The 23,837-nt window shown below is 40.2% G+C and overlaps 1 protein-coding gene across 1 annotated transcript in view; it reads right to left on the bottom strand.

Moving 5' to 3' along the window:
- The window catches only part of DOCK3 (dedicator of cytokinesis 3), a 595,846-nt gene extending 575,990 nt beyond the window's left edge, over nt 1–19,856 (bottom strand). Inside the window, exon 1 of the mRNA XM_042929498.1 lies at nt 19,793–19,856. Within this exon, the coding sequence (XP_042785432.1) occupies nt 19,793–19,829 (37 nt within the window). The 5' untranslated portion in view covers nt 19,830–19,856. The remainder of the gene's footprint in view (nt 1–19,792) is intronic.
- Nucleotides 19,857–23,837: the final 3,981 nt, after the last annotated feature.

Below are 23,837 nucleotides of genomic sequence, written 5' to 3'. Positions count from 1 at the left end.
AGGAACAAGACAAAGATGCCTGCTTTCACTTATTCCACATAATGCTAGAAGTCCCAACAACAACAATTAGGCAAGAAAAAGAAACAAAAGGCATCCAAATTAGAAAAGAAAAACTAAAATTATCTCTCTTTGCAGATGATATGGTCTTATGTGTAGAAAACCTTATAGAATCTATACCTCTCCCCAAAAAAATCAGAGTTAATAGATAAACTCAGAAGTTCATCAGAAATTGCAGGATATAAAACTGACATGCAAAAATCAGTTGTATTTCCATGTACTAACAATGAACAATATGAAAACAAAAACAACCAAAATAAATGTGAAGACATCGATGGTCATTCATTGGAAGAATATTGTTAAGATGACACTACTCAAAGCAATCTACAGATTCAATGCAATCTCTATCAAAATTCCAATGACATTTTCTGCAAAATCAGAAAATTTCATCCTAAAGTTCACACAGAATCTTGAGGGACCCCAAATAACCAAAACAATCTTGAGAAAAAACAAAGTTGGAGAACTCAATTCCTGATTTCAAAACCTACTGCACAACTACAGTAATCCAAACAATGTGGTACTAGCATAAAGACAGATAAATACTTGAACAGAGATCAGAAGTAAACACTCACATGGGGGCCTGGGTGGCTCAGTCCAGTTGGGCGTCCCACTTCAGCTCGGGTCATGATCTCACAGTCTGTGAGTCGAGCCCTCCGTCAGGCTCTGTGCTGACAGCTCGGAGCCTGGAGCCTGCTTCAGATTCTGTGTCTCCCTCTCTCTCTGCCCCTCCCCCACTTGTGCTCTGTCTGTCTCTGTCTCTCAAAAATGAATGTATAAAAAAATTTAAAAAAAAAGAAGCAGAGATTCACATATACAGTCAAGTGATTTTCAAACAAAGATGCTAAAAGTCCATTCAATGGGGAAGGACTCTTCAACAAGTGGTGCTGGGATACTGGATATCCACATGCCAAAATATGAAGCTGGAACCCTACATTACACCATATACAAAAATTAACTCAAAATGGATCAAAGATCTACATGTAAACGCTAAAACTATAAAACTCTCAAAAGAAAAGCTTCATGATGAATTTGGTCATGATTTTTTTTTTTTTTTTTTTTTTTTTTTTTGGCTATGACACCAAAAGTACAGGCAGCAAAAGAAAACAGATAAATTAGACTTTGTCAAAATTAAAAGCTTATGTGTATCGGGGCACCTGGGTGGCTCAGTTCATTGGGCGTCCGACTTCAGCTCAAGTCATGATCTCACAGTCTGTGAGTTCGAGCGTCGTTGGGCTCTGTGCTGACAGGTCGGAGCCTGGAGCCTGCTTCAGATGCTGTGTCTCCCTCTTTCTCTGCCCCTCCCCTGCTCATGCTCTGTCTCTCTCTCCCTCTCCCTCTGTCAAAAATAAACATTAAAAAAATTTAAAAAAAAACAAAAACAAAAACTTATGTGTATCAAAGGACTTATACTATCAAAGGACAGTATAAAAGAGTGAAAAGGCAAACCATGAAATCAGAAAAAAATTTGCAAACCACGTATCTGATAAAGGGTTAATATCCAGAATATAAAAAGAAGCACAACAACAACAAAAGATCTATTTAAAAACAGGCAAAGAAATAAAAAAAAGAATGAAATTTGTCATTTGCAATGACATGGATGGAGCTATAGAGTACTATGCTAAGCAAAATAAGTCAGAGAAATACCATACAATTTCACTCATATGTGGAATTTAAGAAACAAAACACATGAACATAGAGGGAAAAAAAGAGAGGCAAACCAGGAAACAGAACTCTTAACTATACAGAACAAACTGAGGGTTACTGGAGGAGAGGTGGGAAGAGGAGGGATAGGTTAAATAGATGATGGGCATTAAGGAGGGCACTTGTGATGAGCGCTGGGTGTTGTATGTAAGTGATAAGTTACTAAATTCTACACCTGAAACTAATATTACATTGTATGTTACCTAGCTGTATTTAAATAAAAATTTGGAAGAGAAAAAAAAATGGGCTAGGTACTTGAATAGACATTTCTCCAAAGAAAACCTATAAATGGCCAATAATCACATAAAAAGAAGTTCAACATCATTATTATTAGGGAAATGCAAATCAAAACCACAATGAGATCCCATTCCACACCCATCTGGATAGCTGTAATAAAAATATGTTTTTTAAGAACAGAAAGTAACATGTACTGGCAAAGGGCGTAGAGAAATTGGGAATCCTTGCACATGGATGGTGGGAATGTAACATGGATGGTGGGAATGTAAAATTGTGCAGGCGATATGAAAAACAGTATAGTGGTTCCTCAAAAAACTAAACACAGAATTACCATATGATAAAGAATTCTACTTCTAGGTATATACCCTAAAGATTTGGAAATAGGGAGTCAGATACTCATATGCCAAATGTTCACCACAGCATTATTTGCAATAGCCAAAAGGTATGAACAACCCAAATGTCCAAACACAAAGAATGAATAAGCAAAATGTGACATATATATACAGTGGAATATTTCTCCAAAGAACATCTACAGATGGCCAATAAGCACATGAAAAGATGCTCGACATCACTAATCATTAGGGAAATGCAAATCAAAACCACCATGAGATACCACTTCATAGTCATTAAGATGGCTATTATCAAAAAATGAAAAAAGTAAGAAATGTTGGTGAAAAGAGGTTAAAGATCTGCATGCTGAAAACTACAGAAAGCTTATAAAAGAAATTGAAGAAGACACAAAGAAATGGAAAAACATTCCATGCTCATGGATTGGAAGAATATTGTTAAAATATCTATACTGGGGTGCCTGGGTGGCTCAGTCGGTTGAGCGTCCAACTTCGGCTCAGGTCATGATCTTGCGGTCCGTGAGTTCGAGCCCCGCGTCGGGCTCTGTGCTGACAGCTCAGAGCCTGGAGCCTGTTTCAGATTCTGTGTCTCCCTCTCTCTGACCCTCCCCCGTTCATGCTCTGTCTCTCTCTGTCTCAAAAATAAATAAACGTTAAAAAAATTTTTTTAATTAAAAAAAATAAAATATCTATACCACACAAAGTAATCTATGAATTCAATGCAATTCCTATCAAAATAACACCAGCATTCTTCACAGAGCTAGAACAAACAATCCTAAAATTTGTAGGAACCAGAAAAGACCCCAAAAAGCCAACACAATGCTGAAAAAGAAAAGCAAAGCTAGAGGCATCACAACTCTGGACTTCAAGCTGTATTACAAAGCTGTAATCATCAAGACAGTATAGTACTGGCACAAAAACAGACACACAGGTCAACAGAACAGAATAGAGAAATAGACCCACAATTGTATGGCCAACTAATCTTCAACAAAGCAGAAAAAGAGTATCCAATGGAAAAAAAGACAGTCTTTTCAGCAAATGATGCTGGGAAAACTGGACAGCAACATGCAGAAGAATGAAACTAGACCACTTTCTTACACCATTCACAAAAATAAACTCAAAATGGATGAAAGACCTAAATGTGAGACAGGACACCATCAAAATCCTAGAGGAGAAAACAGGCAACAACCTCTTTGACCTTGGCCACAGCAACTTCCTACTAGACGTGTCTCTGGAGGCAAGGGAAATAAAAGCAAAAATGAACTACTGGGACCTCATCAAGATAAAACTTCTGCACAACAAAGGAACAATCCACAAAACTCAAAGGCAGCTTACAGAATGGGAGAAGATACTTACAAATTAGATATCAGATAATGGGTTAGTATCCAAAATCTATAAAGAAATTATCAAACTCAACACCCAAGAAAACAAATAATGTAGTCAAGAAATGGCAGAAGACATGAATACTTTTCCAAAGAAGACATCCAGATGGCTAACAGACACATTAAAAGATTCTCAACATCACTCATCATCAGGGAAATACACATCAAAACCACAATGAGATACCACCTCACACCTGTCAGAATGGCTAAAATTAACAACTCGGGAAACAACAGATATTGGCAAGGATGCAGAGAAAAAGGAACACTTTTGCACTGTTGGTGGGAATGCAAACTGGTGTAGCTGCTCTAGAAAACAGTATGGAGGTTCCTCAAAAAATAAAAAATAGATTTATCTAAAGTATACAAAAATGCTGACTCGAAGGGACACAAGCACCCCAATGTTTACAGCAGCACTATCAACAATAGCCCAATTATGGAAAGAATTCAGATGTCCATTGACTGATGAATGGATACAGAAGACGTGGTACAGGAGACAGGTGTGCTGTTTCGAAGGGACACACACACCCCCATGTTTATAGCAGCACTATCAACAATAGCCAAAGTATGGAAAGAGCCCAAATGTCCATTGATGGATGAATGGATAAAGAAAATGTGTTGTGTGTGTATACACACACACACACACACACACACACACACACACACACAATGGAGTATTACTCGGCAATCAAAAAGAATGAAATCTTGCCATTTGCAACTACATCGATGGAATTGGAGGGTATTATGCTAAGTGAAATTAGTCAGAGAAAGACAAAAATCATATGACTTCACTCATATGAGAACTTTAAGAGACAAAACAGATGAACATAAGGAAAGGGAAACAAAAATAATATAAAAATAGGGAGGAGGACAAAACATAAGAGACTCATAAATATGGAGAACACTGAGGGTTGCTGGAGGGGTTGTGGAAGGGGGATGGGCTAAATGGGTAAGGGGCACTAAGGAATCTACTCCTGAAATCATTGTCGCATTATATGCTAACTAATTTGGATGTAAATTTTAAAAAATAGGGGCGCCTGGGTGGCTCAGTCGGTTGAGCGCCTGACTTCAGCTCAGGTCATGATCTCACGGTTCGTGGGTTCAAGCCCCGCATCAGGCTCTGTGCTGACAGCTCAGAGCCTGGAACCTGCTTCAGATTCTGTGTCTCCCTCTCTCTCTGCCCCTAACCTACTTGCATTCTGTCTCTCTCTCAAAAATAAATAAAAATATTTAAAAATTTTTAATTAAAAATAAAATTTTAAAAAAAGGAAGACGTGGTATATATATATACAATGGGATACTATTCAGCAATCAAAAAGAATGAAACCCTGCCATTTGAAACAATGTTGATGGAACCAGAGTGTAGTATGCTAAGCAAAATAAGTCAGAGAAAGACAAATTATCATATAATTTCACTCATATGTGGAATTTAAGAAACAGAACAGATGAACATAGGGGAAGGGAAGGAAAAATAAGATAAAAAAGAAAAAGAGAGAGGGAAGCAAACCGTAAGAGACTCTTAACCACAGAGAACAAACTGAGGGGTTGCTGGAAGGGAGCTGGATGGGGGGATGGGCTAGGTGGGTGATGGACATTAGGGAGGACACTTGTTGAGATGAGCACTGGGTATTATATGTAAGTGATGAATCACTGGGTTCTACTCTTGAAACCAATACTACACTGTATGTTAACAGACTTGAATTTAAATAAATAAATTTTTTTTAAAAAAGAAATGTTGGTAGAGATGTGGAACCCTCACACACTGCTGCTAGTAATGTAAAATGGCATAGCTGGTGTGGAAAACAGTTTGGCAATTTCTCAAAAAGTTAAACATGGAATTACTATTTGATCCAGCAATTCCAAGCCTAGGTACATACCCAAGGGAATTGAAAATAAGGATTCAAGGGGCACCTGGGTTAAGCATCCAACTTCAGCTCAGGTCATGATCTAGCAGTTCATGAGTTTGAGTCCCACATCTGGCTCTCTGCTGTCAGCGCAGAGCCTGCTTCAGATCCTCTGTCTCCCTCCCTCTCTCCCTGCCCCTCCCCAATTTGTGCACATGCATGTGTGCACTCTCTCTCTCGCTATCAAAAACAAATATTAAAAAAAAGAAAAGGACTCTTCCTGCACACTAAGTGTTCTTACACACCAGTGTTCATACAGCAGCTTTATTCACAAGAGCCAAAAGATGGAAACAACCCAATTGTACATCAACAGATGAATGGATAAAAAAAGTCATATATACACATAAAATGGAATATTTTTCAGTCATAAAAAGAAATTAAATTCTGAAATATGCTACAACACAAATGAACCTTGAAAACCTTATGCTGTAAGTAACATAAGCCAGGAACAAAAGGACAAATACTGTATGATTCTATTTATATAAAGTTTCTGGAATAGTCCAATTCATGGAGACACAAAGTAAAATAAAGTTTTCCAAGAGATGTAGGAAGAGGTATAGACTTTCTGTTTGAGATGATCAAAAAGTTCTGGAAATAAAGAATAGTGATGATTATACAACAACTTATATGTATTTAATGACACTGAATTGTACACTTAAAATGAGTAAAATGTATTTTACCATAATAAAAATAATTTTTAAATATTGAGGTGAAGAATTGACCAATTAAAATAGATCATTACTGGGGCGCCTGGGTGGCTCAGTCGGTTAAGCGGCCGACTTCAGCTCAGGTCACGATCTCGCGGTCCATGAGTTCGAGCCCCGCGTCGGGCTCTGGGCTGATGGCTCAGAGCCCGGAGCCTGCTTCCGATTCTGTGTTTCCCTCTCTCTCTGCCCCTCCCCCATTCATGCTCTGTCTCTCTCTGTCTCAAAAATAAATAAAAGTTAAAAAAAAATTTTTTAAATAAAAATAAAAAAAAATAGATCATTACTAACACAGAAACCTGCTACAGCATCTGAGAAAGCAAATCAATAAAAACAATGAGTGCTCTGTGGGACAAACACAGTATCATTACTTATAGTCATATACCACTGTCTCATTAGAGCTTAAATATTTCAATATGTTCAATATGCGCCTGGGTGGCTCAGTCCATTGAGCATCCAACTTCGACTCAGGTCATGATCTCATGGTACAGAGCCCCACATCAGGCTCTGTGCAAACAGCTCAGAGCCTGGAGCCTGTTCTGGATTCTTTGTCTTCCTCCCTCTCCGCCCTCCCCTGCTCATGCTGTCTTTCTCTCTCTCTCAAAAATAAATAAACCATAAGAGACTCTTAAAAACTAAGAATAAACTGAGGGTTGATGGGGGGTGGGAGGGAGGGGGGGGATGGGTGATGGGCATTGAGGAGGACACCTGTTGGGATGAGCACTGGGTGTTGTATGGAAACCAATTTGACAATAAATTTCATATTAAAAAATAATAAAAATAAACATTTAAAAATTGTTTAATATTTCAATGTTTAAATGTATCAAAAGATTTTATTTTCCAAAGGTTCCTTCCCTCAAACCATAATGCTTTTTAATCCCTTTCCCAGACCTAAAAGTAAAACAAAACCCCTCCTTCCTGGCTCTCCTCATGACAACAAAATGGTTGCAGCACTACCAGGTCATGTCATGTCTATAACAGCCATTCACAGGGAAAGTGCCCTCTGCACAGACCAAATATGCATCAGGTTCTGTCACTCTCACAGCACTGCCTCTGTTCCAAAGATGAGCCTTCCTATAGAGCCCCATCTTGACCATGAGTCAGAAAGTTCTTTCAGCAGGACTGAATCTATCATAAAGGCACTGAATCTCACTCCAAAAAAGAGAGAAGCCACTTTAGTTCTTCACACAGTTGATTACCCAATTTCCCTTGAACAAGTTCAATTCAGTTCTAGCTTGCAAGTGTATAGCTGGGGACAGAAACAGAACAGCAATGAGTGGCTAACCAGTAAGAAAAAGAAAAGGATAATACTCAAAGTATCTACCAAGAAAAGGAATGTACAGAGATACAAAAAAAATTAAATACATATTTCAAGTCATTGATAGTGAGTCAGAGTCCCACATATCACCCCAAATTCCCTAAGAGCATCACAATCAGATGAGAAAAGGAGCAAACAAGAGAATCACTAAGTAGAATTAGGGATTTCAGTGAGGAAGTAAACAAGTATCACTGCATTAGCATCATAATCATTTGTTTCTATTAATAATATCAAATAGTCAGAAAGTTCAGTTAAATAACTGATGCCCAAGAAGTTGAACTGGCAATAGGGAACACTTTATTTTTGCAATGCTTAAAGATTTATTCCTTTCAAGCATGTATCAATTTTGAATTTTTGAAAAACGCAAATCTGTGGAGGAAATAATGTCCTAAGGTGACAAGGGTACAGAGAAATAAGAACCCTCACTGTCCTGGCAATAGTTAGTTTCAAGCAACCAACTGTTTAGAAGTAGGAGGCTAGGTAAATTATAGTATATCCATATTATGGAACAGCAGTCATTAAAACAATGAACATGCCAGACATAAGAAAAGGTTCATAGTATAATACATTTAAAATAAAAGATTATAGGACAATATATACAGTATGGCCTTAAATTTATTTAAAAATGTCTACTTAAATGTGTTTATAGAAAAAGACTAGAAAGATACACTAATATGTTGAGAGGGATTATGTGTGGGTACCAAAAGTAAGATATCATCCTTATTTTCTTTTTGTGTGTATTTTTCTATATTTACTGACATTTCTCTAATGAACATACATATATAATGTACTCAAAAGGAAAATTATTACACAGAAAAAGAGAAAGCTTAAATGTATTCCACATACTGAATTCACAATACAGGGAAGAATACATTACATTTCAGAAAAAAATTCCAACAACAACAACAAAAAGACAAAATCTTTTCTTGGTGCTTTTAAAGGTTTAACCTTGAGTTCTCTAGAAAAGTCACTCATCCAAAACACAGCTTCCCCAAAGGTGTCAAATGAAAGAAGAATTGTTGGGGTAATTTCAAACTACACCCAATTACCTGCTACAAGACTTCTGAATCATTGTTGTGATAACTGTGAAATTCTAGGTGAAATCGATTCATACTGGAATTCTAAGGCTGCCACCCAAAGTCAGTCATTTGAACTCAGCAGTAAACCTTCCTAACAGGCTCAAGAAATAGAAAGGCTAAGAGGGGAAAAAAGTGTATTCATGATGGCACAAAATTCTAACAACTAAATATTATCAGATTTAGAGCTTGACTTTTAAAATATTATCAGGACGGGGCGCCTGGGTGGCTCGGTCGGTTAGGTGTCCGACTTCGGCCAAGGTCACGATCTCGCGGTCCGTGAGTTCGAGCCCCGCATCAGGCTCTGGGCTGATGGCTCAGAGCCTGGAGCCTGCTTCCAATTCTGTGTCTCCCTCTCTCTTTGCCCCTCCCCCGTTCATGCTCTGTCTCTCTCTGTCTCAAAAATAAATAAACGTTAAAAAAAAAAATTAAAATACTATCAGGATGCATAGGGGCACTTGTACCCCAATGTTTATAGCAGCACTCTCAACAATAGCCAAATTATGGAAAGAGCCTAAATGTCCATCAACTGATGAATGGATAAAGAAATTGTGGTTTATATACACAATGGAGTGCTACGTGGCAATGAGAAAGAATGAAATATGGCCCTTTGTAGCAACGTGGATGGAACTGGAGAGTGTGATGCTAAGTGAATTAAGCCATACAGAGAAAGACAGATACCATATGGTTTCACTCTTATGTGGATCCTGAGAAACTTAACAGAAACCTATGGGGGAGGGGAAGGAAAAAAAAAAGAAAAAAAAGAGGTTAGAGTGGGAGAGAGAGCCAAAGCATAAGAGACTCTTAAAAACTGAGAACAAACTGAGGGTTGATAGGGGGTGGGAGGGAGGGGAGGGTGGGTGATGGGTATTGAGGAGGGCACCTTTTGGGATGAGCACTGGGTGTTGTACGGAAACCAATTTGACAATAAATTTCATATATTGAAAAAAATTAAAAAATAAAAATAAAAAAATTTAAAAAAGTACTATCAGGATTGGGAATGCAAGCTGGTGCAGACACTCTGGAAAACAGTATGGAGGTTCCTCAAAAAACTAAAAATAGAACTACCCTACGACCCAGCAATTGCACTACCAGGTGTTTACCCAAGGGATACAGGTGTGCTGTTTCGAAAGGACACATGCACCCCAATGTTTATAGCAGCACTATCAACAACAGCCAAAGTATGGAAAGAGCCCAATGTCCATCGACGGATGAATGGATAAAGAAGATGTGGCGTGTGTGTGTGTGTGTGTGTGTGTGTGTATATATATACATGTGTGTATATATATATATATATATATATATATATATATATATACACATACATACATACACATACATACATACATACAATGGAGTATTACTCGGCAGTCAAAAAGAATGAAATCTTGCCATTTTCAACTATGTGGATGGAATTGGAGGGTATTATGCTAAGCGAAATTAGTCAGTCAGAGAAAGACAAATATCATATGATTTCACTCATATGAGGTCTTCAAGAGACAAAACAGATGAACATAAGGGAAGGGAAACAAAAATAATATAAAAACAGGGAGGGGGACAAAACATAAGAGACTCATAAATATGGAGAACAAACTGAGGGTTACTGGAGGGGTTGTGGGAAGGGGGATGGGCTAAATAGGTAAGGGGCACTAAGGAATCTACTCCTGAAATCATTGTTGCACTATACGCTAATTTGGATGTAAATTATTTTTTAAAAAAGAATATTAAGAGAGGAAAGAAACTATTTTTCATTAAGGTTTAGTTTTATATAAACAATCCTGGACATACTGTGAGTTTATAGAACTAAGGAGAAGGCTTCTGTAGAGGTAAAACACCTTGAAGGTCACTTGATCAGTGAAAGGTAATGATTCATAGCATTTGACTTAAAACATAGCACTACTTAAAACATAGCTCCATTTGGCATAGATTTTCTTAACTATTATTTAATAAAACTAAAAGTTTTTACTGGGAAAAAAATAAAATACTATAAGGATTAACAAAGCAAAATAAAATTCTTCACTAGATTGGAATCCTAATTAAGCATTTATTGATCACTCACTATTTGCTAGGTCCTGGGGTTACAAACATGAAGATAAAGTCCCTTGTCCTAGAGAAGCTTAATTCCCCAAGGTAAAGAGATGTAATTAAGCATCTAAAGGGATAAGTGCCATACCAAAGGTTGGTACCAACTGCTGTAGGAGCAAGCAACAGTGCTTATTTATATCCGGCAGAGCTGGGAAGGCATCAAAGGGATGACATTTGAGCTTTTTAAGTTGCCATTTCCCAGGCAGAGAAAGGTAATCATTGCATTCCTGTCATAGTATAAGAATCTAAGCAAAGTGACAAAGGTAGGACAGTTATAAACCTGTCTGGAAAAAGGATGAGTTGTCCAGCATATCTAGAGTATAGGGAATGTGAAGAGAATATCAAAAACAAAACTCAAGAAAAGTTTGGGGCCACCCTTCCTCCTGTACATGAAATGTACATGAAATTTCATACAGAAGATGAAAATGGACTTAACATCTTTCTAGTGCTATAATTTCTTTGTTCTCCACACTTAAATATAAGGCCACACAGACCTCTTTAGCAACATCTTTCCCCCTTGGTTATGAACCACAATCTGGCTATGAGCCCACCCTAATCCCAAACACGAATAGGTTCACAAAAGTGGCACAGCTGGCAATTTCATAAAATGTCAATAAGTCATTCAGATTATTTGTGTTCAAAATAGCAAAATATATTTGTCTATAAACTAGACATTTCCCACTAGATAACATTTTTTTCTGATTCTGTTCAACCCTTTTACCAACCACTTGGAAAAAGAAAACAAATTTGTCAATTGGGTAGATAAAGGTTCAAAGAAAAAATAGTATGTGACATTGAAAATTCAAACTTCAAAAAGACCTGACAGGCTGTACTGCTGAGCCAAATACGTTTAGCCCCCTACCAACTTAGGACCAATAGGGGTAAATCAAATATGCTCCCCTTTGATGAAATGTAATGGAAATAAATATAAAATCTTTTTTAAATAAAACTAATAATTTTACATTTATATTTATTACCAATCGTACAAGTTCAGGATGGAAGAGACTTGACTTCAGTTCATGTAAAATAAAATCTAGGTTTTAATTGCTATAACTTCAGTATGAGTAATTAGTGTGAGATGGTAGCTCAAAAGTCCAAAAATCAAGCTTTAAAACCTTCTACATGCCTGGCACTGAGTTATATCTGCCAAGAATACAAAGATAAATTTGGCACAATCCCTACTTTTAAGAGTTTATAGCCTAAAGCAGTGTTTTTTTTTAACCATGGGTCACAAGATCCATTGAGTGAGCTGCCACCAATACTTCTCACTTAACAGAAAATATCAGAGTACACTGTACAAAGTACACAGTACTATATCATAAAACTTTTAACTTTTTCATATATGTGTATACAAGTCTATGTATGTGTAGATACACACACAAGAGATAGCAATTTTGTTTTTAATGTTTATTTATTTTTGAGAGAGAGACAGAGCATAAGTGCAGGGACAGAGAGGGAGACAGAATCCAAAGCAGGCTCCAGACTCAAAGCTGTCAGCACAGAGCCCGATGTGGGGCTCAAACCCACGAGCAGCGAGATCATTACCTGAACTGAAATACTTAGCCGAACCTACAGCCACCCAGGCACCCCAGAGATAGCAACTTTAAATGTACTTCTTATTGTAGGGCATAGTAAAAAATTGGAAACACATTAGTCTAGTGGAAGAGGACAAAATAAATATACCACTATAAGGTACAAAGTTTTATGAACTTAAAAGAACAAAATCTATCTAATTGGAGAAAGAGAGGGTCAAGGGTCTAAAAAGATTTACAAAGATAACAATATATGAAAGGAGCCTAGCTAGGCAGGAAAAACTCTGAGAGATGGAGGAGGTAAAAGACCCCACATAAAAGGAATAATATGAATGAGACATGATGCAGTAAATAACAAGTACTTAATGGGTGACAAATAGTCCTGGCACATGACAGCACTAGTGTAATTAAGTCGAGATTGAAAGACTTGGTGAAAGTTCAGTTCCACTAAATTATAAAGTACCAGTAGGTCAGCAGATGAGGCTGAAAAGCAAATTTGAGCCATAACATGAAAGTGCTAGGCATGTGGTAAACACTTAATGAATGTCAGCTATTCCAACTAGACTTACTTAGTTCTAGAGCCTGAAACCCATGTATCTCTAAAATGCCTTACAATTCTAAAATGTTATAAACTACTGAAGGGCTATGAGGCAAATTATTTAAATATAGGCACAGAACACAGACTTCTAAGAAATTATAGGGAGTCTATTCAGTAAGGAAGAATGTTCGAATTACAGCTCTCGAAACAATAAAATAGGGCTGTCCCGAAAAGTGGTTAGGGCTTTTCACTAGATGAATCTGAATAAAGGCCAAATGCACATCTATCTGAGGTATGTTACTAAGTCTATAATACAAAGTTCTGCATTCATCATACACTAATTCTTCCATCAGTTTTGGTTCTCACTCACCAGTGAGTAAGAGCTCATGAATGAGTTTCGAAGAGAGAAGGAGAAACAGATGGAAGCAGGAGGCTGAGATTTTATTCCACTGCAGAAAAGTAGGAAAACAGGAAGCTTCTGAATGACATTTCCCAACATAGTAATTATTTCTACTAGAGTATCCTACTGTGTGATATAGCAAATCAACTGCAAGTACCTGGACCACAGCTAAAATAATATGGTAATGTATTTTTGAAGACTTTTTTAAGTTCCTTGAGGCTTTATGTGAAAAAAAAATCTTGCTTTTCCATACAAAATGTGTCAAAAGGGGTTATGCAAGAGTCGAGAGCAAAATCATAAACAGGTTTGTTCATTAGAGTAAAAGCATAATGTTAGAATTAAAACCCTAATATAGCATATCCAATAATGCTTACACACTGGGAATAATTTCAGATCATTCTTATCATCAAGAATAAAGACACAGATTTCAAAAGAAAGATTCAAAATACAAACTATTAAAAATAAAAATTAGCACCAATGTAAAAATATGATATGAATATATATAAAGTACTTTCAACCTCTAACTTCAATGACCATTATCTTGACACTGTTACGTTTCCAAATATGTCTAAAATTGCTAAACAGAAAAAGGTGTCATGTTTACAATTTAGTTTAATGTTTCTAAAGCACATTCTCTTTTAACACTGCATGATAATTTTTGTTTAATGTTTACTTATTTTTGCGACAGAGAGAGACAGAGCATGAGCAGGGGAGCGGCTGAGAAAGAGGAGACACAGAATCTGAAGCAGGCTCCATGCTCTGAGCTGTCAGCACAGAGCCCGAGGCAGGGCTCGAACTCATCAACCGCAAGATCATGACCTGAGCCGAAGTCAGACACTCAACAGACTGAGCCACACAGGCGCCCCTTAACACTGCATGATAAAATGAACTGTAATATTTGAATAGACTACAGAATATTGTTGCATAGTGACTTTTCTATTAAGTGGTAGGGCACCTGGGTGGCTCAGTCGGTTAAGCATCCAACTTCAGCTCATGTCATGATCTCATGGTCTGTGAGTTCAAGCCCCACATCAGGCTCTATGCTGACAGCTCGGAGCCTGGAGCCTACTTCCAATTCTGTGTCTCCCTCTCTCTCTGCCCCTCCCCTGCTTGCACTCTGTCTCTCTCAAAAATAAATAAAACATTTAAAAAAATGTATTTTTTAAATGTTGGGGCACCTGCGTGGCTCAGTCGGTTAAGTGTCCGACTTCAGCTCAGGTCATGATCTCGCGGTCTGTGAGTTCGAGGCCCACATCGGGCTCTGTGCTGACAGCTCAGAGCCTGGAGCCTGTTTCAGATTCTGTGTCTCCCTCTCTTTCTGACCCTCCCCTATTCATACTCTGTCTTTCTCTAAAAACTAAATAAACGTTAGGGGCACCTGGGTGGCTCAGTCGGTTAAGCGTCCAACTTCGGCTCAGGTCACAATCTCACAGTTCGTGAGTTTGAGCCCCGCGTCGGGCTCTGTGCTGACAGCTCAGAGCCTGGAGCCTGCTTCACATTCCGTGTCTCCCTCTCTCTCTGCCCCTTCCCTGCTCATGCTGTGTCTCTCTCTGTCTCAAAAATAAATAAACATTAAAAAAAATGTTTTTTAAATAAACATTAAAAAAATTAAAAAAAAAAAAAAAAGACCTCTTGGTTTGAAAAGGCACTCAATAAATATTTGCCAAACTCAACTTCTTTCCTCTCAGCTAATAGTATCTTTAAAAAAGCGAACATATCCTTCAGAGCTCTTTAAAAACGTGCTTCTGACTTGTCATGTCCTAAATGTGTATTCATTACCAATGCAAATCTTTACAATTAGAAGAACAATAAATACTATGTAGTCTTTTTTTTTAATGTTTATTTATTTTTGAGAGAGAGAGAGAGAGAGAGAGAGCGCGCACGCAAGCAGGGGAGGGGCAGAGAGAGGGAGACACAGAATCTGAAGCAGGCTCCAGGCTCTGAGCTGTCAGCACAGAGCCCGACATGGGCTCCAACCCACGAACTGTGAGATCATGACCTGAGCCAAAGTCAGACACTTAACTGACTGAGCCACTCAGGCACCACAAGAATGCCTTATCTTTTGAGCCACAGATATACACTACTGACAAAGTCCTTTCAGAAGCAACATGATGTAATAAAAGAAGCTGTGGCTTAGACTCCCAAAGTTCTACGTTCAAATCTCAACTCAGCACTAACTGACTTAAATTCCCTAGATCAGTCCCTAACTCCTCTCAGCTAAAGTTTCTTTCCCACCTGTTTCAAAAAGAGGGAAGAGGACATATTATGGTGTAAGGCTCAAGTAGAATCATAATGTGGAAGCTCCCTGTAAAAACTAAACCCCAATCATAAAACATCAAGCACATCCTCATTTTTTAAAACAAAATAAAGTCCTGGGTATATGATATATTCTCTATCCCTAGTAGATGCCTTTACCTCTGAGAGGTATGGGGCCCTTACAGAGGTTTCAAACACTGGGATTCCCTCATGGAACAAGTAACTAAAAAGCCCACTGCCTTTGCACTATTTCGCTGAACTGTAGCCTATTTTAGCCTATTTACCAACAGATTTAGTGAAATTTTGTGATCACTGGTTCTTTCCAATCTGGTTTCATCAACCTATTCCTTCTCCGCCTTCAGATGCCTCTGCACCACAGGATCTTTACAAGGTAAATTTCTTTTAAGGACCCAGGGCTTTTTTTTAAAGGGTTTTTTTGTTCTATCTGGGAAAAATCAAGCAAAAGGAAATCTGGTAAAAGTAAGGCAGAAAATATGAATTACTTTTTATACAAGATAAAAATAAATATAACATTACAAAACTAAAATATCAGGTATTCTGGTTGGTGATGAGGAAAAACTGTCATGGTTTATTTACTAAGTGTGGATTAGGAAATAAACAACAAATGCCCTGAGTTATTAAAAAAAAATTACCTTATGACAGCAGAATAAACAAGATAATGACCTGAGGCAAGCTTCCAGCCCTAAGATGACAAACTAGTACATATGTATTCAAACTTTTGCTGCTATTCTATTTTAGAAGTTAATTATAAACATTCTTGTTTTGTTATCAGTGTTTGCTGCTGCTGCTGCTGTCAGAGGATGAGAAAAGTATTTTCTTGATCTTTGGTTTCTATATTGGGTAGTTTGGGTGCCATCAATATGGGAAAAGACAACTATTTCACAAAAATAGGTGGACTGTTCTCACCTAATGCATTTTAGAAGAGGAAGCTTCTTGGAAATGTAAAGTAAAGAATAGAAAGATACAGGGCTTTCTAAGCATTCATGGCAACAGAAAGGAAAACAGAATCTCAGAGGGAAAGAGACATAAAGAGTCAAAACATGGCTAACGGGTTCAGTAAAAAACAGCCACTTTAATACTAAAGAAGGATAGCAAAAAAGCCAAACGTATCACAAAATATTGCCCATTGCCAAGAAGAAAAATAAAGAGAATATTCAATTGTTGAAGAACAAAAAAGGACTAACCACCTCTGAGATCCAGTTTCTTCATCTGTATGATGAAGATAACATTAGAACTGCTCTGGGACTCTATATGGTATAACATTAAGTAAGAATCCCCAGCAACATGGTGACTGACCCAAGACTAAACCTCAAAAAAGAACAGTTTTCTCCCCTTCCTCTAAAGTCAACCACAGAATATTACAATGAATAGAAGCTCATTTATCACCTAGTTCTAGGTGAATAAATCAAATAATTTGAAAATGTTGTAACCTGTATAGAATTCCTGTATTAAAAAAAAAAAAAAACAAAAGCTAAAGTAAAATGTTTCTACAGAATCTCAAACACCTTACCAATGTCAAATACAGATGAATAGCTGCAATGGAAAAAAAATCCTTTGCAATGCTGCAACAGGGGACTTTTTCCCTCACTAACATCCAAGCAGTTTCTCCAAATTGGTAGGGAGTAGGTACAAGTTTTCCCTCCTTGCTGTAAGGATTATGGATTAGCAAAGCAAGCAGAGATAGAAACCTATGCTCCAAGTTGGTCATAAAAATCAAAGCTGAAACTCAAAATACTACCTCCTAGGAATAATGATAATAGATTTTCAAACTAGCAATTAAATAATGCAGCTAACACACTATTTTTGATTGACTATTTTTCTTATTGTAAGTATAACATTTAAGCTACTTTATAGGCTGAACCGGATTTTACTAAATAAAAAGCCTAAGAGTCCTAACGTGCTTACAGAAAGAGATGTACCCTGAGTTTTGAACAATTTCTACAAGAACTTTCAGACCATAACTGAGGAAGGGACAGTAGAACAAAGCTGTGAGAGAAAGTAGGAAAAGAGATGCCTTGTTTGGCAGGAAAAGCATCTAAAGTACGCTAAATCACAACTGCTAATATCTTCAGAATAACAACATCTCTCATTTACAAAGCATTTAGGTCCTTCCTGTGCCCAATGCTGTGTCCTCTCCACGGGAAATAACCATTTTTCTAAAGATAAACCCACAGTCCTAAGAATGCAAGAATTTCATTCCATCTTCCTGATTAAATCACACACCAAATCCTAGTGCCTGGAGATTCACATATGCCTATCTTGATTACCCTGCACTGTGTCTTTCTAAGAACTAACACATCAGAGGAAATACCTGGTATTATTATTACTCTGAGTACTACAGGGAAAAGAAGAAATTAACATTTATGAAGCATCTGGTATGCTTTCATTTGATTTTCACAACCCTGTAGGTAAATATTATCCCCAATTTACACATTAAGAAAATGATATTAACTTGCCCACCACACCAGTAAAGAGAAGCCAGGACTCAGAAATCTGCTAACTCTCCTACTCAAGGATTCTTTCCCAGAAGGAATTATCACTTAGGTGCCACTTTCACATCAATTATTTGTTATCCTAGTTCAGCAGTTCTGAAAGCAAGTTATGGAGAAGATAAACCATCAACTCTTCATTTCATGGAAAATATATACATATATATATATATATATATATATATATATATATATATATATATATATATATGGTATTTAGAGAACTAAGAGAAAAGGTAAAATGTCCCCAGAGGCAAATCCTGGCTCTTTGCATCATTTCCCAATTCCTTCTCAACAGAGACTCAAGCAATAGGGCTTCTTTTATCGCTTCCATGCTAGCATACTATCATGCCATTGTAGCACAGCTAATTAAAAACTTTGGAAAGTTACCTTTCAAAACAGGATTTTATACCAACATAGAAGATCTCTCTGCAGGTCCTTAAATTTCAATAAATTCAATTTTCACATAACTTGCCTGATTGTATTCCTAAATGTTTGTTACTACTGCCAGTTTAAAAAGTTATTTCGCTCCCATAAGAGACTCTTAAAAACTGAGAATAAACTGAGAGTTGATGGGGGTGGGAAGGAGGGGAGGGTGGGTGATAGGCATTTGAGGAGGGCACCTGTTGGGATGAGCACTGGGTGTTGTATGGAAACCAATTTGACAATAAATTTCTTATTAAATTTTTTTTTAAGTTATTTCGTAGTGAACTGTGAGTTAAATCTTGATTGAGCTGAGGTGAAAAAAAACATGAGAAATAAAAATCTATGTTTAGAGAGATTTCCCCATCCATAGTTTTCCATTACAAGTTGGGAGGTAGGGGAACCTGTACACTCAACCTTTTAAATCTGTTTTTAACCCAATAAGATGGCACAGGACTTACAATAATGCATTGTGGCTGAGCTCTATCATGTTATTGCCACAAAACACTAGCATTATTAAAAGGAAAACTAACATTCAACCCTTTGTATTACTGAATATTCATTCTTTTTAAAGAAGTTTAATGTTACAAGAATCATTTAGCTTCTGGAGTTTAACACTTGTAAGATAAAAAGAGGATTCTAAGATGAATAACAGTCTCACCTGAAAGCAGGTTTGTTGGTGTTTTTGTTTTTAACGACACCGTACTATATACACACACTAAACGTAACATTGAGACATGTCCAAAAACACTTCCCAGTGTGAAGTAATTATTTCTAATACTGAATGCAGAACAAATTAAAACAGACCAAACACTTGCAGTCAAATGTCTACAAAATTTTGAGCTGGAAAAATGATGTCAACGTTTTTTATCCATTTGAAAGGTTCCAGTCCAAAAAATAAACAGTCATCGGGCTCAGCAACTCAGGTGCGGAAACTCGCTAAAACTGAGATTGGGTGCGGAGAAAACAAGACTCTCAGGATTTGGCTTCTTGGGTAAAACTGCCCTGTACCCCACACCAGAAACCTCACACTGCCACAGGGGCCCAGCCCACCGTGCCCGCCCCTCCGGCCCGCCGCACCTGCCGAGGCCGCACCGCCAGCGCCCCCTGCCGCCCTCCCCACTGCCGGAGGCCCGCTCCCACCCCAGCGCCACACGCCCCGCCGCCCCCGCCGCCCCCGCCGCGCCCGCCCCGCGCCGAGGCCGCGCAGCCTGCGGGCAGGGGCGGGAGCGCGCGGGCGCGAATCGAGGCGGGGCCGCTACGGGGCCCAGAGCAAGGGCGCGTCCCTGGGACCCCTGCTGTGGCCAGGCCGGAGCCTCACCTACCTACGCCGTATTTCTCCTCCTCCGTGGGGGTCCACATGGCCGGGCCGGGCGCGGCCCCGCGGGCGCGGCGGCCGGGCGACAGCGCGGCGGGGACGGCCGCGGGCCCGGCTGTGGCGCACCGCAAGCCGAAGCGGGGGCGGTCAGGCGGCGCGGGGTAGTGGGCGGCGCATCCCTCACAGGCCGTCCGGGATGCCGCTGCCGCCACGTCCGAACCGCGAGGCTCCCGCGAGCGGCCCAGCAGTCCCGGGAGGCGCGGGCGAGGTCTCTCCACCTGTCCGTCGCCGCTGCTCCCGCGCCGCCGCTCGGTCCCTCACAGCTCCGCTGTTCTGCTCCCGGCGCCGCCGCGGTTCGGCTCGCCTCAGCGGGCTCGCAGGACGGCCGCGCATGCGCCACTCCCGGCGCGCGGGGGCTCGCGCTGCCCGGGCTCGCGCCCCCCGAGCCCGCGCGCGAGCTCACGCGCCGCCGTCGCGCGCCAGCGGAGGGAAATCCGCGAGAGGCGATTGGACGGCCCCGCGGGGGTCAGACCTAGCTCCTCCGTGGACCCCCGCCCTCGGCGGTAGCAAGTGATGGTAGAGGCGGGCTGGACAGGTGGGAGGCCCTAGGCCGCTAGAGGCTTGCGCGTCCGGTGCTTCCTGCCTGGCACAGCGAGATTGCCGCGGGACTCTGTCCGAGAGGGAGGATCGAGAAGGGAGGAGGGAAGGATACCGTTTTCAGACCCATCCCAGTGTCGCCCACAGTGTGGACACTGCCCATCCCGGAAAGGTACTGGGAGCCACCCTGCGTATCGCCGGACCCGAAAGGTGGGGTCGCCGCGGGAGAACAAGGTGGGGCACTGTTGCCCCTCGCTCTTCGTCTCTGGGATGCCTTCTAGGCCGAAGCCCTACCGCCTCCTTGGTTCTTGTTTCGCTGAGTTGTCCTATGCGGTAAATTCTTGGAGTGTGAACAATCAGAGTAGCCTTCTTAGTAAGGAAACCCTTCCTTGTTAGGATCTGGGATCCTGCGCTGGGCACCGCCTCTGCTCCTCCTAGGTCTCTGCCTTATAGGCTATTCGGACTTTTGGCTCAGTCCCAAAACTTTCCTCCTTTGTTTCCTCCCCCCCAAAATCTGTTCCCTCTTACTTCTGCAAATATCACCTTGTGACCCTAGGTCAACCATTCTCCAAAGATCAGGATAATCCTGGCAACTGCAGGACTTCTTTAACCTGCACCTGGATCACATTGTGGTCCCAGCCCTAATCCCAGCATATTTATCCATCTCTGTCACCAGCATCTGTCACCAGACAAAACCCTGGTGTCACTCCTCACTTGACTGAACATCCTTGAACACTCTTCCAAGCCCGGATCAGTGCATCACTTCCAGGAAAGCTTCCCAGATCCTGCAGCTAGTAGACTGGATCCTCCCCTTCTTTTGCCTAGGATTCCAGCTGTGTGCATTTGTGCCTTATTTTTCCCATTAAGACTGCTCCCAAAAGGCAAGCTCCAGGCTAAAGTCACTCTCAGCACCTACCTAACACCTGATGCGCACCTGTTGAGTAGGAAGCAAGACTAGTACAATATCTTGGTAATCAACAGATCTTATTGGTTCTTTCTTCATAATGCCCTTTATGATTAGTTACTCATTCCAGGCCTGACTAAACTCACCTGGATTATTGCCACAGATCCCCAAATCCTGACCTATAGACTCACTCCTCCCACCAATGAAGGCTGCACACTCCTGTACTAGGAAAATATTCTGTAAATGATTGAGTTTCTCAAGAGCTACATACACTGAGGGGCTGGGGGAGTCCAAGAACATAATAAAGGAGTTATCTTTATTTATGTAGCTAACTGTTCCCAGAAGACCCCTGCCCAATGACCACCCTGGAATGTCACCATGTAATGAAGCCCACATTCCCAAAAAGGGAGCTATCTAGCAAGTGGGCCAAGTTATACAGACCTTCTGAACGAACAAACTTAAAGCTCTTATTTCATCTCCTAGTTCCACTCCATTGGCTGATGTACATGATCACAGTCTCAGAGCCCAATGACTGGTTTTCCCAAAGTTTACTCTCTTGTTCCCAGTCTGGATTCATCTTAGATGACAGCTTCCCCAGACAAAGATACTCCCAATCAACAACTGCACACCTCAGCTCAGGGATGGGAATGCATTAATCCCAACTGGTAAAGGGAAAAGAAAACGGGCCAAGGTGAGAAGGGGGCATCTGATAAATCTCAGACTCCTACAGTCTTGCTCTTTGTACTAAATTTAGATTGTTTTCTTGAAGCAAAAGAGCACATCATGGAGAATCAGGCTTCAGCAGAGATATACACCTGCTCTCATATACCCACAGCGTCTGTTCTGAGCCCTTCTTCATACTGTCAGTCCACTCTCACTGCACCCCCCCCACACACACACACCCCTCCCAACATGTGAGCCAACCTTCAACTTGCCTCTGAAAATCAGGACCCTTGGCACCCTGCCTTCCCCTCTTCTCCATCCACTTCTTTATGTTTTCACCACCACCCAGCTTCACTGCCTGCTCCTTCTTAGGATCCCCGCCCCATTGTTGCTCTCTGCCCTCCATTTTCATCCAGTTCTGTTCCATAGGCTCCTTCTGTGGTACCAACAACATCTGCCCTGTTGGTACCCTCAGCTTCCATTCCTTCTTTCTTCCTCCTCTAGATGACTGTGAAGAATAATCAACCACTCCAAATCCCTTTATTTTAATGCAATTCATTTGACTCTCAGATGATCTGTTTTCTGACCCTGTCACCTCCAGAAACTGCTCTCCCAGAAGTCCCCAGGGGTGTCCCAACTCTAGATACAAGCAGCTACTCTTCCCTGGCTCTGGCTGGGCCTTTGCATACAGTATCACTCAACCCATGTATTCTCCTCTCTTGAAACTCATGGATCCTCCTCACCCTCCAAGGGCTGTTCTTCCCTTAAACTTCCCAACAGCCCTTGGCAAAAGGAGATTTTGCTCTCCCACGAGGGCCTTTCCTGTAGCACCTACTCACCCCACTTTCCTCCAAGAGATCAGATGGGTCTGCCTTGCACATTGATGTTTCCTTTTTAAGTGGCAAAGATTGCTCTGTTTATTTTTACCCCACACAGAGACTATCATAATGCCTACCATCAAACAGGAATTCAACATATACTCTTGGGTGAATGGTCTACCTGTATGTTACCTGAGATCATAATGCAGTAGGTTGGAAAAGAAAACTGAGAAATTTATTTCAGCAAGTCACAAATCTCCCAATTGAGAAACTTGAGTTAAAAAGAGTAAATTTCCTTGATATAGGCTTTAATTAAAAATTCATTGATGGGACACCTGGGTGGCTCAGCTGGTTGAGCATCTGACTCTTAATTTTGGCCTAGGTCGTGATTCCAGGGTCATGGGATCAAGCCCTGTGTTGGGCTCTAGGCTGAACATGGAGACTGCTTAAGATTCTCTCTCTCTCTTTCTCTCTCTCTCTCTCTCTCCCTCTGTCCCTCTCCCTTGTGCTCTCTCTCTCTCTCTCTCTGTCGCTATCTCTAAAATTAAAAACAAAATCAGGGCGCCTGGATGGTCAGTTGAGTGTCGACTTCGGCTTAGGTCATGATCTCGCGATTTGTGCATTCGAGCCCCGTGTCAGGCTGTTCTGACAGCTCAGAGCCTAGAGCCTGCTTCAGATTCTGTGTCTCCCCTTCTCTCTGCCCCTCCCATGCTCATGCTCATGCTCTGTCTCTCTGTCTCTCGATAATAAATAAACATTTAAGAAAATTAAATTTAAAAAATTCATTGAGACATCTTATTGAGTAGCTATGTAAAATATAAACATGGTTTGCTATTTAAGAAACAAGTGTGCAAACAGTTTGACTTAACATGTCACTATTACTTTTGGATTGAACTCATTACCTCAGATGATAAATTGCAACTTGCTGACTAAAGAAGGAATCAAGTCTTCAACAGGAAGTTGTTCAAGATTGGTGGCTATTAAAAATAGCCCATAACCAAACATTGTGTATATAACATACAAGAAATGCAGACAGCATCATCTTTTTCACTTAAATAGAACTTAAGTTA

This window comes from Panthera leo, chromosome A2, assembly GCF_018350215.1.
Source record: "Panthera leo isolate Ple1 chromosome A2, P.leo_Ple1_pat1.1, whole genome shotgun sequence".
NCBI lineage: Eukaryota > Metazoa > Chordata > Mammalia > Carnivora > Felidae > Panthera > Panthera leo.
This window is presented reverse-complemented; position numbering and strand designations above follow the sequence as displayed.